We start from the raw sequence: 15,707 nt of genomic DNA, 5'->3' as shown, positions 1-15,707 counted from the left end.
CTTTCTTTGCCTGAACATTTGGGCGGCATTATGCAAATCTTCCCACATAGTGATGTAGACATGTGGGGGCGTGTTTAAATGAGGCGTTTTAGGAGGGCGTGGACGAATCTTAACTTTTATAAAGAATATCTCTTTGGGTTTGAGACTTTAGTCTTTGCAACTTTAGGGATCTTATTTATTCACGAACAGCTTGTAACTCTCCAAAGAGAAAGGAAAACTTGAAATCGCATCATATGACCCCTTTAATATATATCCAATATCAACCAATACAGATGATTTAAAAAAAAATCTCTACTACTGACCAATAATTGATATGATACAGTGCATTCTTGACATTAATAAATGTAATAATTAATTAATAAGTCCTCAAGTTTGGATTCAAAGAGGGGTCTTGGGTGTCTTGATTTGATCAACGGTTGTACTTAGCAAGAAAACTTTTATTTTCATATGTATTAAAATGATGTTACTGTACCTCTCTGGTGGTCAGCGCGTGCTCCCCGGCTAACAGCAGCATGCTTAGGCCGCCCATCTTATTGGGATCTAAAAACACAGCAGAGGAAAAAGATGTTAAGAAATGCTGAACTATACAGTTAAACAACCTGTGACGTAGAGACACAGTGTGGTGAAGAATATGTACACGTTCAATAGTTTTTCATTTTAATTAAAAAAAAAAAACTTTTATTTATCAAAGATGCATTCAATTAATTAAAAGTGACAGTAAAGTCATTTATTGTTACAAATTATTTATTTTTCAAATAAATGCTGTTCTTTTATACTTTCTATTCATCAAAGAATCCTGAAAAAAATCCACAAAACACACGGTTTCCACAAAAATATTAGGCAGCACAATTGTTTTCAACCTCAATAATAATGAGAAATGCTTCATGAGCACCAAATCAGAATGATTTGTGAAGGATCATGACACTGAAGACTGGAGTAATGGCTACTGAAAATTCAGCTTTGCATCACAAAATATTTTTTTTAAATAGTAAACATTTTTAAATAGTAATATTGTGAACTATTATTACAGCTTTACTGTATTTTTGATCAAATAAAAAGCCTGAGTGAGCATAAGAGATGCCTTACCAAACCCAAACATTTGACCAATAGTGTATGTGTTTAAGTGTTTGTTTTGTTCCTACCAGCCATGGCGAAGTTGAGCTGGGGTGTGCTGTCAGTTTTGAGCTGTTTTTTGGCAACTGAAGAATCCTTGCTTGGGTTGGATGGAAGAGACCAGACTTTCTTGCGGGCATTACTCACAGAGTGAGAGGGACTCTTTACTGGCTTGTTGGTGGCAGGACACCATTTGTAACCAGGATTAGCCTTCATGAACGCATCCTTATACTGTATAAAACAGAACATACCATCAAATGATAGATTCATATCAGCTGTTGACATTTTTCTTATCCTTTCTAACAACTGATTAGCCTATTTATATGCATTCAATTTTTAGAAGTTTTTTTTCCTGCTGTTTTTCATCAGCTTAGTTAATTTTATGTTAGCTATCACATTTAATCACTATCACCACAAAAAAAAACAACAACAAAAAAAACAAGGTTATTGTGTGTGGTCTGCCTCCCTTAGATTGGCTTTTACCTCCTTGGCCATGTCTGTGTATTTTTGTTTTTCTTTGGGGTCCAGTACAGCCCACCAGTCCGCCAGGATCTTAGTGGCTCCTCGGTTGTCTAGTCGCGGATGCTCCTGTCGGACCAGCGAACGGTGCCGTTTGCAGAACAGCAGAAAGGCGTTCATGGGCCGGCGAGCCCGTTGTTCAGAGGAGTATTCCTCACTGTCATCTTCCATCCCGCCACACTCTCCCTCCTGTGCTCCGCTCTCTGCACATAACACCGGCTCCTGAGGAGAAAAACGGAAAGACACATACAGAGACATGGTCAAGTTCAACAGCAGCAGTGGACAAAGCTACACTAAGACAAAACCAAGGCCTATTCACACATTTTTGCTGCAATATTTCACCACAGTACAATATTAAAATGAAACAATATGGAGCCCTTCAAAATAACCCAGGGATTCCCAAACATGTTTGTCAGCTGTGTTTTTAATGTAAAATGATTTGTTTTAATTGTACATATTTGTGATTTACTTATTTATTAGCTTTTTATCATCTTATGAACCCCCTGCAGTCCCCTTATAAGCCACAAATAGAAGTTTGGGAAACCTTGCATTAAACCTTCAACACTGAAAAATATGAACCACAAGGAAACTACAGAGGTAGTTTGATTTTTGTCCTTCCTCTACAAAATAATTGACCAAAATGCAAAACATTAGCTTCTGGCACAATATTCCATACCCATCACTCAGAGTAGACATTATGCTGTTTCTATTGTTGGTTTTCTGTTGCTACTGTTGGTTTTCAAGTGTAGGTATTTTGAATTAAATTACCACAAGAATGCATTTTGATTTAATTACACTTTCATTATACTTTCTTGCAGAGATGGAAGAAAAATTTTGATGCAAAAAAAAAAAAACTATACATTTGTATATTCTACACTGTATATCTGACTGAACCTGACAATGATTCAATAATGATGCAACGTTAAAGAGCATATGAAGATGCTTTGTTTTTTGCTGTACTGATGCATTTCTGAAACTGAAACAACGTTGGTGGAAATGGAAGGTCTATTTTAATAGTCTTCATTTTAGCCCAGCTAAAATAACACTACTGAACTGAACCATGATTTGCTACATGCTATTTTGATATTAATTATTCAAATTCTAAAGAGAATTTTATCAGAATCAGAATCAGAATTGCCGAATGTCCAGCAATTCGTCTCTGGTGAAACTGATTGCAGGGATATAACTAAAGACAGGACGAACTAACAAAAACATAAAAACAACTGCGGAGCACGCCACGGAGGCAGCCATCAGCGTCGGCGCCATCTTCGTAATGTCGAAGATGGCGACATTACGAAGACACATTATTGGACAAATTATTGGACATTATTGGACAAATATCTGTCAATACAGCCCTCAATATACATTTCCATTCAAAAGTTGATCAAAATTAAAATAAATTTATCAAAAGTAACAGTAAAGACATTTAAAATATATTTAATCTTAAAAAGATTTCAATTTCAAATAAATGATTTCTATCATCAAAAAAAAAAAAAAAATCTTAAAAAAAGTGTACTATACTTTGCGTTAAATGAAAAAAAAAGAAAAAGAAAAAAATAACAGATGTGCAATATGTTGGGATTAGTTAAATGTTTCAGTGCAAATAATAATGATACACTGTCCTCTCATAATAAAGGCAAATAATACCAAACATAATCTTAGAAAAGCAATACTTTGCATTAGCCTACATGAAAAATACAGATGTGCAATGATTTAATATTATAATTTTTTTTGGTGGTGTGCGATTAGTTAAAATGTTTCAGATATTATCAAATAATAATGATAAACTGTCCTCTCATAATAAAGGCAAAAACTGCCAAAAATAAATCTTAAAAAAGTTTACTACACTTTGCATTAAATTAAAAATACAGATGTGCAATATGTTTTTATTTATTTCTTTATTTTTGTGGTGCGATTAGTTACAATGTTTATGTTAAAATGTGCGATTAGTTCAAATGTCAAATGTTAAAATGTTTCAGAAAGCGCAAATAATAATGATAAACTGTCCTTCAAGTTCAAGTTCAGTTTATTTTTAAAGCACATTTAAAAATGGCCACAGGCCGACCAAAGTGCTGTACAAGTTAGAATAAAATAATAAAAAATATATATATAAGTAGCCTACACTAAAAACGGTCCTCTCATAATAAAGGCAAAAAAAGACAAAAATAAATCTTAAAAAAAAGTGTAGGCTACTATACTTTGCATTAAATGAAGAAAAAAAACAGATGTGCAATGTGAATGTTTTTTGTTTTTGTGGTGGGATTAGTTAAAATGTTTCGGATAATAACGATACTATTTTACAAACAATAACATCTGCATAAACCGGTGAAGCAAGCCCAGGTGAGCGTGTCAGTGCCGCGGTGGATTATGACGCACTCCCGGCGCTTTGTAATTACGGCTCACCTCAGCGAAGCTGGCGCGAGTCCCGGAGCTTTTAATTTCTCGGAACCGGCGCGGGGTGACGTCAGCACGCCCTCCGGTGCTCGCCCGCTCGCTCGCACGCTCCGCGACCGGCTGGTATTAAAGGCTCGAGGCCACGGTAACGGAGGCGCGACGCGATGGAGGGAGCCGCGGACTCAGGGCGTGCGGCGGCGCTCGCTCGCTTGCTGCACCGGGACTGCACGCGTCTGCTCCAGCTCTACGTGAGTACGACTCGGGGGTTCTCTCCGTTATTCGGTAACGGGGCTTCAATCTGATGCACAGAAATGCTGGCTAGCTCTCTAGGTTTGAGACTACCTGCTGGTTAAACTAGTCTCCTAACCAGTTCAGCGTGGCGTAAGCTGTTTGTTCTGCAGTGCTGTCTATAGGGTGCTTACTACGATTTAAGACAGACATCTTCTGCATTTATTCAATTAATAATGCGGACAGTCATGCATTCATGATGGGAATGTTGTTTATAGCAGTGACTCAAGCATCCGGATTTTTTTTAAGTGACTAAACACTAAACTGATTAACACTGAAAGATTTGAGGAATCATTCACACACTCCATTTAGGACTACTGACAGAAAGAGCACAAACCGCAGCAGATGATTGATGTACAGTTTGTATAGCTGCAGTGCTTGTTTATTCACAGCGGGGTATATTTGAGTTTTAAACTGTATTATCAAGTAGGAAATTAAGAATATTAAAAATGTAAACAGAACAATACATGATTTTATTTATTTAGTATTACTATTATTTGGCTTCTACCAAGTGACTGATGAATTTGGGCTGAAATACTGTATTTTATTTTATAATAGTGAAATACTGTATTTAATTTCCATAAAATGTATAAATACAATATTTCAATTTTACACATGACTTTTGACATCAACAGCTGAAGTTATTAGAAATGTTTTTCCTAATAAAATAAATAAAACAAAAGCAATAAGATAAACAATACATAATGTAAAACATTCACACACTGACACTCTCACACACACTCACACACACACACACACTCACACACACACCCGGACTACCCTCTGTAGTCTTCTGAGGTCAGATTTGGTAGCTGAGCTGAACCAGACAGTTATTGAAGTGCAGAGGATGGATTCTATGATGGTGGAGTAGAACTGTTTCAGCAGCTCCTGTGGCAGGTTGAACTTCCTCAGCTGGCGAAGGAAGTACAACCTCTGCTGGGCCTTTTTAACAATGGAGTCTATGTGAGTGTCCCACTTCAGGTCCTGAGAGATTGTGGTGCCCAGGAACCTGAATGACTCCACTGCAGTCACAGTGCTGTCCATGATGGTGAGTGGGGGGAGTGCAGGGGGGTTTCTCCTGAAGTCCATGATCATCTCCACAGTTTTGAGCGTGTTGAGCTCCAGGTTGTTGAGACTGCACCAGACAGCCAGCTGCTCGACCTCCTGTCTGTAAGCAGACTCGTCACCGTCCTGAATGAGGCCGATGAGTGTGGTGTCGTCTGCAAACTTCAGGAGCTTGACAGAGGGGTCTTTAGACGTGCAGTCGTTGGTGTAGAGGGAGAAGAGCAGTGGGGAGAGAACACAACCCTGAGGAGCTCCAGTGCTGGTTATACGGGTGCTGGATGTGTATTTTCCCAGCCTCACTAGCTGCTGCCTGTCTGTCAGGAAGCTGTTGATCCACTGACAGACGGAGGTGGGCACGGAGAGCTGAGTTAGTTTGGGCAGGAGGAGGTTTGGGATGATAGTGTTAAAGGCCGAGCTGAAGTCCACGAACAGGATCCTCACATAAGTCCCTGGTCTGTCCAGATGTTGCAGAACCTAATGCAGTCCCATGTTTACTGCATCGTCCACAGACCTGTTTGCTCTGTAGGCAAACTGAAGAGGATCCAGCAAGGGTCCAGTGATGTCCTTCAGGTGGGCCAGCACCAGTTTTTCAAAAGACTTCATGACCACAGACGTTAGAGCCACAGGTCTGTAGTCATTAAGTCCCGTAATTTTGGGTTTCTTTGGGACGGGGATGATGGTGGAGCGTTTGAAGCATGAAGGGACTTCGCACAGCTCCAGTGATCTGTTGAAGATCTGTGTGAAGATGGGGGCCAGCTGGTCAGCACAGGATTTCAGACAGACTGGTGTAACACAGTCTGGGCCTGGTGCTTTTTTCCTTTTCTGCTTCCGGAAGACCTGGCGCACCTCGTCTTCACTGATCTGAATTGCAGGTGTGGGGGAGAGGGGGGTTGCTGGAGGTGTGAATGGTTGTGTGGAGAGGTGTTCAGGGCGGGTGTGGGGTGTTTTTTCAAACCTGCAGTAGAACTCGTTCAGATCGTCTGCCAGTTGTTGATTCTCCGCAGTGCTGGGGGATGGTGTCTTGTAATTGGTGATTTCTTTTAGACTTTTCCACACTGATGCCGAGTCGCTGGAAGTGAACTGAGTCCTTATTTTTTCCGAATAATTCCTCTTTGCCACTCTGATCTCCTTTTCCAGTGTGTATTTAGCCTGTTTATACAAGACATTATTCCCCTTCCTGTGAGCATCTTCTTTGGCCTGACGGAGCTGTCTGAGTTTTGCAGTGAACCATGGTTTGTCATTGTTGTAAGTTAAATGAGTCCTGGTAGGAATGCACATGTCTTCACAGAAACTGATATAAGATGTTACAGTCTCTGTGAGCTCGTCCAGATCGGTGGCAGCAGCTTCAAAGACGCTCCAATCAGTGAGGTCAAAACAAGCTTGTAAATCCTGCTCTGCTTCATTAGTCCATCTTTTTACAGTCCTTAATACAGGTTTAGCTGATTTCAGTTTCTGCCTGTAGGTCGGTATTAGATTAACTAAACAGTGATCAGAGAGCCCCAAAGCTGCTCGTGGAACAGAGTGATATGCATTCTTTATTGTGGTGTAACAGTGATCCAATATATTACTGTCTCTGGTGGGACATGTGATGTGCTGTCTGTATTTTGGCAGTTCACGGGAGAGATTTGCTTTATTAAAGTCCCCGAGAATGATTAAAACAGAGTCCGGGTGTTGTTGTTCTGTCTCTGTGATCTGATCAGCGAGTTTCTGTAAAGCGGAGCTCACGTGCGCTTGCGGAGGAATGTAAATACTGACGAGAATGTACGAGCAAAACTCCCCGCGGCAAGTAGAATGGCTTACAGTTAATGAAGAGCACTTCTAGATCTGAACAGCACATCTTCTTTAACACAGTTACATCTGTACACCACCTCTCATTGATGTAAAAGCATGTCCCGCCGCTGCGCGATTTCCTGTTGATTCTGGGTCGCGATCTGCTCTAAACAGCTGAAAGCCCGGCAGACTCAACGCGCTGTCCGGAATGGCGTCTTTCAGCCAGGTTTCTGTGAAACACAGAGCAGCAGAGTTTGAAAAATCCTTATTTGTCCGGGAGAGCAGAAGGAGTTCGTCCGTTTTGTTGGGTAGAGAGCGGAGATTTGCCAGATGGATGCTTGGCAACGGCGTTCTGAATCCGCGCTGTCTGAGCTTGACGAGCACGCCGCCTCGCTACCCTCGTCTGCGCGTCTTGAAGCGCTTGATCAGCGCCACAGCTCCCCTGACTACAATGTCCAGCAAAACATCAGAATAGTCGAAAACCGGTGAAATATCGGGTGGTGTGTACTGCCGAATGTCCAGCAATTCGTCTCTGGTGAAACTGATTGCAGGGATATAACTAAAGACAGGACGAACTAACAAAAACATAAAAACAACTGCGGAGCACGCCACGGAGGCAGCCATCAGCGTCGGCGCCATCTTCGTAATGTCGAAGATGGCGACATTACGAAGACACATTATTGGACAAATTATTGGACATTATTGGACAAATATCTGTCAATACAGCCCTCAATATACATTTCCATTCAAAAGTTGATCAAAATTAAAATAAATTTATCAAAAGTAACAGTAAAGACATTTAAAATATATTTAATCTTAAAAAGATTTCAATTTCAAATAATGATTTCTATCAAAAAAAAAAAAAAAAAAATCTTGAAAAAATGTATCTGTTTCCACAAAAAAAAAATCAATCAGTGCAACCGTTTTCAACATTGATATTAGTAAGAAATGTTTCTTGAGCACCAAATCAGCTTAGAATGATTTCTGAAGGATCATGTGACACTGAAGATTGGAGTAATGATGCTGAAAATTCAGTTTTGCCATCACAGGAATACATTACATTTCAAAATATATATTAAAGGGATCATATGACGTTGCTAAAAAGAACATTATGTTGTGTATTTGGTGTAATGCAATGTGTTTATGCGGTTTAAGGTTAAAAAACACATTATTTTCCACATGATTGTAACCAAACACATCGTTCTGAAAAGCGAGGTGTGCTCTGATTGGCCAGCTATCCAGTGCGTTGTGATTGGCTGAATACCTCAAGCGTGTGACGGAAATGTTACGCCCCTTACCATACTGTGATGCAGCGAAATACAGCATCACACACGGCGGGCTTGAGTGAGCGGCGGCCGGCAGATTCGACGAAGGAACGGCCAGCGGGCTTGCGGCAACCACATGTGACGACCCCGGGCTTTGTCCACGGTGAAAGCCGATCCGGCGATCCACAGCGCGAAGTTGATGTATTTCCTCAGCGACCAGCACGGATCAGCTCTAGGCATGATGAAGCGGATATCGTCCTTTTTTGGAAGGTCAAACAAAGTAGTTTCGCTTTCACAATGAAACACACAGCATCTCCACAACATGGCGGCGGCGGCAACAACAATACTACAGCGAGAATAAAAGTTACGCCTTCTTTCTTTGCGTGAACATTTGGGCGGTGTTATGCAAATCTTCCCACACAGTGACGTAGACGTGGGGGCGTGTATAAACGAGGCATTTTAGGAGGGCGTGAACGAGTCTTGAATATCTCTTTGGGTTTGAGACTTTAGTTGAGACTTTAGGGATCTTACCTATGCACGAACAGCTTGTAACACTCCAAAGAGAAAGGAAAATTTGAAATTGCATCATATGACCCCTTTAAAATAGAAAACAGTTTTTGAATTGTACTAACATTTCAAAATATTACTATTTTTACTGTATTTTGATCAAATAAATGCAGCCTTGGTAATAATAAGAGAATTCCTTCAAAAAACAAAAAAAAGCCTTCTGACCCCAAACTTTTGAACTGTATTGTAAATGACTGAAAAAGTGAAATGTTTAAATCTCCTAAAAACTAATTAGTCAGTGTTTAGAAGTACGCCAGCATACAGATGACCTAAACACAAACACATGAACTACAAGCCATAAAACTCCCATTTTAATCTCATGTAGTCTACAGACTTCAGGTCTTTGAAGAGCACCTGCTGTAATGAGCAAGTTAATGCAGTTAATGCATTGAAGTGAATCCAGTTTGTGCAATCATTCACCTTCTCCAGCTCCTCTTCATCCTCCTCCTCCTCTTCCTCAGAGAAGTCTGGAGCTTTCTTGGCCAGCAGTGGGTGCCACTGCAGACACTTGCGTTTGGGCCGCTTTCCGCTGACTTCTCCCTCCACCGGAGGTTCTTTCCCTCCACCTCCACCCTTCATACTGCTGCTGACCCTGATGAGGGCAAAGTTCAGAGGTTAAACATGGCCCTTAATGCTCGTTAACAACACATAATAGACCATATGACAGGAAGAGGCTATAACAATGATAATTACATTGCCTGGTAGTTAATATAAAGGTGAAATGTACAATTGGTTACAATGAGAGAAAAAAAAGAAGAAGAGCAATCCGAGGAGACAGAACGGCAGTCGCAGACTGCAAATATGATTTGTCGGGTATCAGAAGAATATAAGAAAAGCTCACACTATAATAATGTATTTTTGATGGGGTCATAAATCAAGTAATAACTGCATCAGTGTGGACAAGGAGCCTTGATTCAGAGCATATTCAACGTGCAGTCTCTTCCAGTGCGCAGTGGTAGTTCATGAAAAACAGGCATGCTGTCGAGTGCAGTGTGGCGCAGTGTTCGCTGAGGGAGAGCGGACACAGGGAGTGAAATGTTTAAATTTCCTAAAAACTAATTAGTCAGTGTTTAGAAGTACGCCAGCATACAGATGACCTAAACACAAACACATGAACTACAAGCCATAAAACTCCCATTTTAATCTCATGTAGTCTACAGACTTCAGGTCTTTGAAGAGCACCTGCTGTAATGAGCAAAACACTAGGGTTAATGCATTGAAGTGAATCCAGTTTGTGCAATCATTCACCTTCTCCAGCTCCTCTTCATCCTCCTCCTCCTCTTCCTCAGAGAAGTCTGGAGCTTTCTTGGCCAGCAGTGGGTGCCACTGCAGACACTTGCGTTTGGGCCGCTTTCCGCTGACTTCTCCCTCCACCGGAGGTTCTTTCCCTCCACCTCCACCCTTCATACTGCTGCTGACCCTGATGAGGGCAAAGTTCAGAGGTTAAACATGGCCCTTAATGCTCGTTAACAACACATAATAGACCATATGACAGGAAGAGGCTATAACAATGATAATTACATTGCCTGGTAGTTAATATAAAGGTGAAATGTACAATTGGTTACAATGAGAGAAAAAAAAGAAGAAGAGCAATCCGAGGAGACAGAACGGCAGTCGCAGACTGCAAATATGATTTGTCGGGTATCAGAAGAATATAAGAAAAGCTCACACTATAATAATGTATTTTTGATGGGGTCATAAATCAAGTAATAACTGCATCAGTGTGGACAAGGAGCCTTGATTCAGAGCATATTCAACGTGCAGTCTCTTCCAGTGCGCAGTGGTAGTTCATGAAAAACAGGCATGCTGTCGAGTGCAGTGTGGCGCAGTGTTCGCTGAGGGAGAGCGGACACAGGGTTCCCTGTCTATCTCAGCACTGTTCTTCTGCGTCTGCAGCACCGGTGCAGCTCTACTGTACATGTGACCTTCACATACACCAGCTCTCTCCTCTCCAATAGGACCAGAGCACACATCTCACACACGTTTGTTGCATGCACACAAACAGGAAGAGGAAGACACACACACACACACACAATGACCCTCACGTCACCATGAAACTTAACATAGAATGATTCCTAACTCACATGCCTCAATTATCATGTGTTAAATTTTCAACTGCACATAGGAATGGGTCTGAATTTGGGAGTACAATGTATCTATGCATTGCATTAGCAGCAGACATCTTCTTCATATGTTGTTCATAGCTGGTGTCTGCTGCCCTCTTGCTGTTCATTTGGTTACAGGACTGTTTTGAACAAATGCTGACACTAGACAAGGTCTCGCACATTCATTCATCGTTGTTAATATGAGAACTAAAAAAAAAGAGCAGGTTACAAGCAGATGTAAATATCCACTAACCGAGAGGTTTTCATGCTTTTTCATGCCATGGACCCAAAAATGAGATTATTTTAAAAGCAGCTATATATTTCAATGTAAAAAGATCCATTTATACTGTTTGAGAAAAACAGTATCATATAGAAAAAAGCTTTGTATGGATTTATGTTGGTAAATTAACCATTTGCAAAATGCAAAATTAAATAACTGGCTTTTATATTGTCACTGTTCTAAAAACAATTGATTAAACTAAAATTAATTAAGCTAAACGTTAGAGTAGCGAGGAGGAACTCCACAGAGTGTATACATTTCTTGGAAGTATAATATGGCAAAGAGGAAAGGTTAACACTCAAAAAACTGTTTGTGACTAAAATGAGAGTCAATAGAATAAAATAACTGCAACTGATGATTTATTTTCTGTAAGAAGCAAAATGAAAAAAATAAAAATAAAAAATCTGTAAATGTTAACTTATATTTAATTTTATTAGGTTGCTAATTGATTTCAACAGTAAATGAAGTGTTCACTGAATCATTTACTCACTCTTAAGTACATTTACATGTATTAATTTAACAAATGTTTTCATGTCATGTCATTTCAATCCCATTTTTCCTCTTTGGCACACAAACGGAGATGTTTTGAGGATGTTCATGCTGCTCTTTTCCATTCAACGAAAGCAGACAGTATAAAAGGAGTTCAGGACATCCATCTCCTTTTATGGTCTACAGAAAAACTCTGTGGGTTTGGAACAACATGAAGGTCAGTAAATGATGACAGAAGTTTAATTTATGGGTGAACTATTCCTGTCAGTGTTTATTCTTTTTCTGAAAGCACAAACGAAGCACAAAGTTCCCCAAAAGTACAGCAGGTACAACTGTGCATGGACCACTTGAATGAAACCAATCAAGTCTTGCAGGACAACAGTTCTGCCTTTATGACCAGTCACTATATGCACTAATGGGTGTTCAGCCTGAGTGGCAATAGCCTTTCTTAGTGAATGATGGCCTGATAAAGTGCAATCAAATGGACATTACAGGACCTTACATTATCAAATGAGGATTAAAAAAAACACATTGGAAAAAAAAAATATTTCACATGGGTAAGATTGTCATCAGTTTAGAGGAAAAATCCCAAACATAATCAACCAAAATATACGACTAATACTGTGAGTCATGGTTGTGAGAATGTAAATATAGATTAATATTACTATTAATGGAATGTAGTAGTAGCATGCTGTTAATTACCACAGAAACTCATTTTGGCTTGAATGTCAGTACATAAAAAACTGAGCAGAAATCATGTTAATAATGAAAGTCATTATTACTGTCAAAGGAAATCTGTGTGAAAAGTGAATGATTTGTTTTCAGTTCAGGTAACATGATGAAATTAAATTGAACATTTTGACATTACAATAAAGACAATATCCTTCCCGCATGTTTTATGTTTGCATGTATTCTCTGACCTTTTTATCTTATGTACTCTCAGGCACTTGTCATGCAGGGACAACTTTCATAAACAAATAATAATCTAAATTTCCCAAATTTGAATGAAACGTTCAAAACCTAATTGAACCAAGACACAGACTTGCAACAAGTTTGCAGTTAAAAAAGCTACATGTCCAAGAAACCTGTTTAAAGCTATGAAATCTATTCTAATCTATGTATTTTTAACTGACATTCAAGATTAAACAAATAGGAATAGTTATCTGAATGTAACCCTGGTGCATGACATTAATCATAATCTTAATATAAATGTAGTTCTACTCTATTTGAATAGCAAACAGAAATCTAAGCAGGGTAGCTAATGACAGGTAGATACAAGACCTGATATCTGATTTGGGGCACCTTAATATCTAATCTCATTATTGTCTAAAGACTGTAAAGTAAGCCAATTTTAACTCATAAAGATATACATTCATGATCAAATAAAATGCCATAATGTGAAGATAAATCATAAACAGGATAGTGGGACTTTTACACAGCAGAAGTGTGTCAAAGTTCCTCATTGCAACGTCTATATTTGACAGGTTGATCTGTCAGAATGTAATTATACAGACCAGAAATGTAGCTCCAAGCCTCAGGTGTTAACAAGGCTGCTTTACCTGAATCAGTATTCAGGTGTGCATGTTTTACTAACAGAAATAATAAGATGAAATCAAACTTCAATGATGCACTTTTGATGAATGCAATGAAAACCTACAACAGTTGATATTGACTAAGAGGAAAGGTTAAGAAAACAACAGCAGTTTTGGTATTCATATGTAAATATCAATAGTGAACGTAAAGGTTTGCATTATCAGACTGTTATAAAAAAAAAAACTTGAATAGCACAATCATCCATAAATTAATTGCAATGTAACCCTTCTTTTGTCCTAAGAAACTGCATTCACCTGTGATCTTTAGGTTCAATTTGACAAGCATTGAAAACCATTAAAAACACATAAATTCTTAATTAGAGTACAATGGATCTGAAGATGCATTAATTAAAGTCCCCCTGTAGTCAAATATTTTACCCCCTAAAACTTATCTTTGATCATCAAAATGACATATTTAAATGTTTCTTGTGAAAATAAATTTCTCATGCCTTAAAATAGCTTGAACGTAACTCTACACCCTTGCCTCATTTACTATACGCTGATCTATGAATATGCAAATTAGTCCCGCCTCCACTCAGTCACACCAGCCAGCGCCTCTTGATCCACTGAACTGTAGTAAACGCAAAACAATGGCATACACGAATAATGACTGATAAAACTATGTTTTTACTAGCGGACAACTACAGTGAATACTGTAACATTCGTTAAAGTTACTTACTTGACGATCTTGTGTCCTAAAATGCCTTGAAGACTCGAATGCAGCCGTTTGTGATTCTTAATTTGCGCCCACGAGCAATGCGTGTGAAGTGCAGATGTCGATGCGGTCTCAGCAATGGTGTTGATTAATATATTGGCACATGGTTTGTCTAAAAGCATATTAAAAACACCACATAGACAAATAAACAACATAAAAAACTTGAATTTCACTACAGGGGGACTTTAAGAAATTTTTTTTTCCTGGTTTTAAAGTAAATGACATTGCATCGAAAACCATTAAAAACACAAAAATTCTTAATTAGAGTTCAATGGATCTGAAGACGCATTAATTAAGAAAAAATTGTTTTTTTCTGGTTTTAAAGTACATGACGACAGAGAAAAATCATTGTTATTTTCTTCTTGTTAAATCTTAGAATTTTTTTTTTTTTTTTTACAATTTGTCTAAGAACTTTTCTTATGCTGCTTAAATTCATTCACTTTTGGCATTTCATATCTCAATTTCCTTATTAATTTGATATTAGAAAATAAACGGTAAACAACTTAAAGCTACAATTTTGGTTATTCATTTTAAATTATTATTTTTTTTTTTTTTCAAAATCTGCATGACACACTGAAAGGCCAAAAGGTTGTAACTGTTTTTTTTTTTTGTAAATACAAGTCAAAAATATCAGATAGCACACTTTTTATAGTTATAGCTATTTTTATAAAAACAAATTGATTAAAATCAGAAAATTTGCTTTTATTCTGTTTTAGATATTCATGACAATGCCATCAAGCCTGGTTCCAATACCAAAAACTATGTGGTATTTATAGTCTATTCTTTACAGATTACCATAGAAGGGTTAAAGGAATAACATGCTATGAATTTTATAATATGCCATTATATGATGATCAAAAGTACAATTTGTTATTGATGCAGTCATTCAGGAAAGTAGACCATGTTTGAACAGACTGGCTCTTTGCATGATAAAAGGTTGAAGAATGAATGTGTGTTTTATCTCGGATTGAGCACAACCCAATAAACAGGTGATTATGTACAGACACAAGCTTAAAATCTGTGATGTAATGAGTGTTTGATCCGTGATGTTAAGGCATCAGATCCCAATTAGTCTGTGAATTTAATAGATATAACAACTGATGAAGGGGAAAAACACATGGCATGAAGTGAAGGCGTACTTACAGAGCCACAGAATATGGAAATACGGTATTTGAAAGATGAGGATGGATCTGTCAGTCAGGCTGTATCATGCGATGAAGATGACCTACAAAGTGAAACAAAAAAACACTGTGCCCTCAGTACAGGAACAAATCGTCGAAAGCAAAGCCAAATGCACCACATAATGTTGCCCCGAGTCCGAAATCATCGGTCAGTGACAGTTATATCATTATATATATCATTTTGCCGATATTATCGGCCGATATGAGCCTCAACGCGAATCGAGTGTACATCTAGAGGCCCGCTTTCGAATGAGACCACCCCCGCGTCAATAGCCTAATAGCGGGGTTCGGGAGTTACGGGTGGGTAAATTCGCAGTCCGGCGCCGACCGATCAAGCGATCCCGGGGGGCTACCGACACGCGGA

General features: G+C 38.8%; 1 protein-coding gene across 6 annotated transcripts in view; it reads right to left on the bottom strand.

Moving 5' to 3' along the window:
* Window positions 1-15,707, bottom strand: part of LOC107744618 (HMG box transcription factor BBX-like) — a 40,969-nt gene that overhangs the window by 16,865 nt on the left and 8,397 nt on the right. For 5 of the 6 annotated variants that reach the window (XM_016558403.1, XM_016558402.1, XM_016558401.1 and 2 more), the window contains 5 exons: window positions 15,306-15,387; window positions 10,230-10,401; window positions 1,597-1,854; window positions 1,143-1,344; window positions 473-540 (listed from right to left, as the gene is read on the bottom strand). In XM_016558403.1, the coding sequence (XP_016413889.1) occupies window positions 473-540; window positions 1,143-1,344; window positions 1,597-1,854; window positions 10,230-10,388 (687 nt within the window). In that variant the 5' untranslated portion in view covers window positions 10,389-10,401; window positions 15,306-15,387. Of the gene's footprint in view, window positions 1-472; window positions 541-1,142; window positions 1,345-1,596; window positions 1,855-9,401; window positions 9,569-10,229; window positions 10,402-15,305; window positions 15,388-15,707 lie in introns of those variants that run through there. The other variant, XM_016558404.1, reaches the window with a different exon arrangement.

The sequence above is a fragment of the Sinocyclocheilus rhinocerous genome, unplaced genomic scaffold (genome assembly GCF_001515625.1).
Source record: "Sinocyclocheilus rhinocerous isolate Xijiao unplaced genomic scaffold, SAMN03320098_v1.1 scaffold767, whole genome shotgun sequence".
NCBI classification, from domain to species: domain Eukaryota; kingdom Metazoa; phylum Chordata; class Actinopteri; order Cypriniformes; family Cyprinidae; genus Sinocyclocheilus; species Sinocyclocheilus rhinocerous.
Note: the sequence above shows the minus strand (reverse complement) of the source record. Positions and strands in the feature narration are given on the sequence as shown.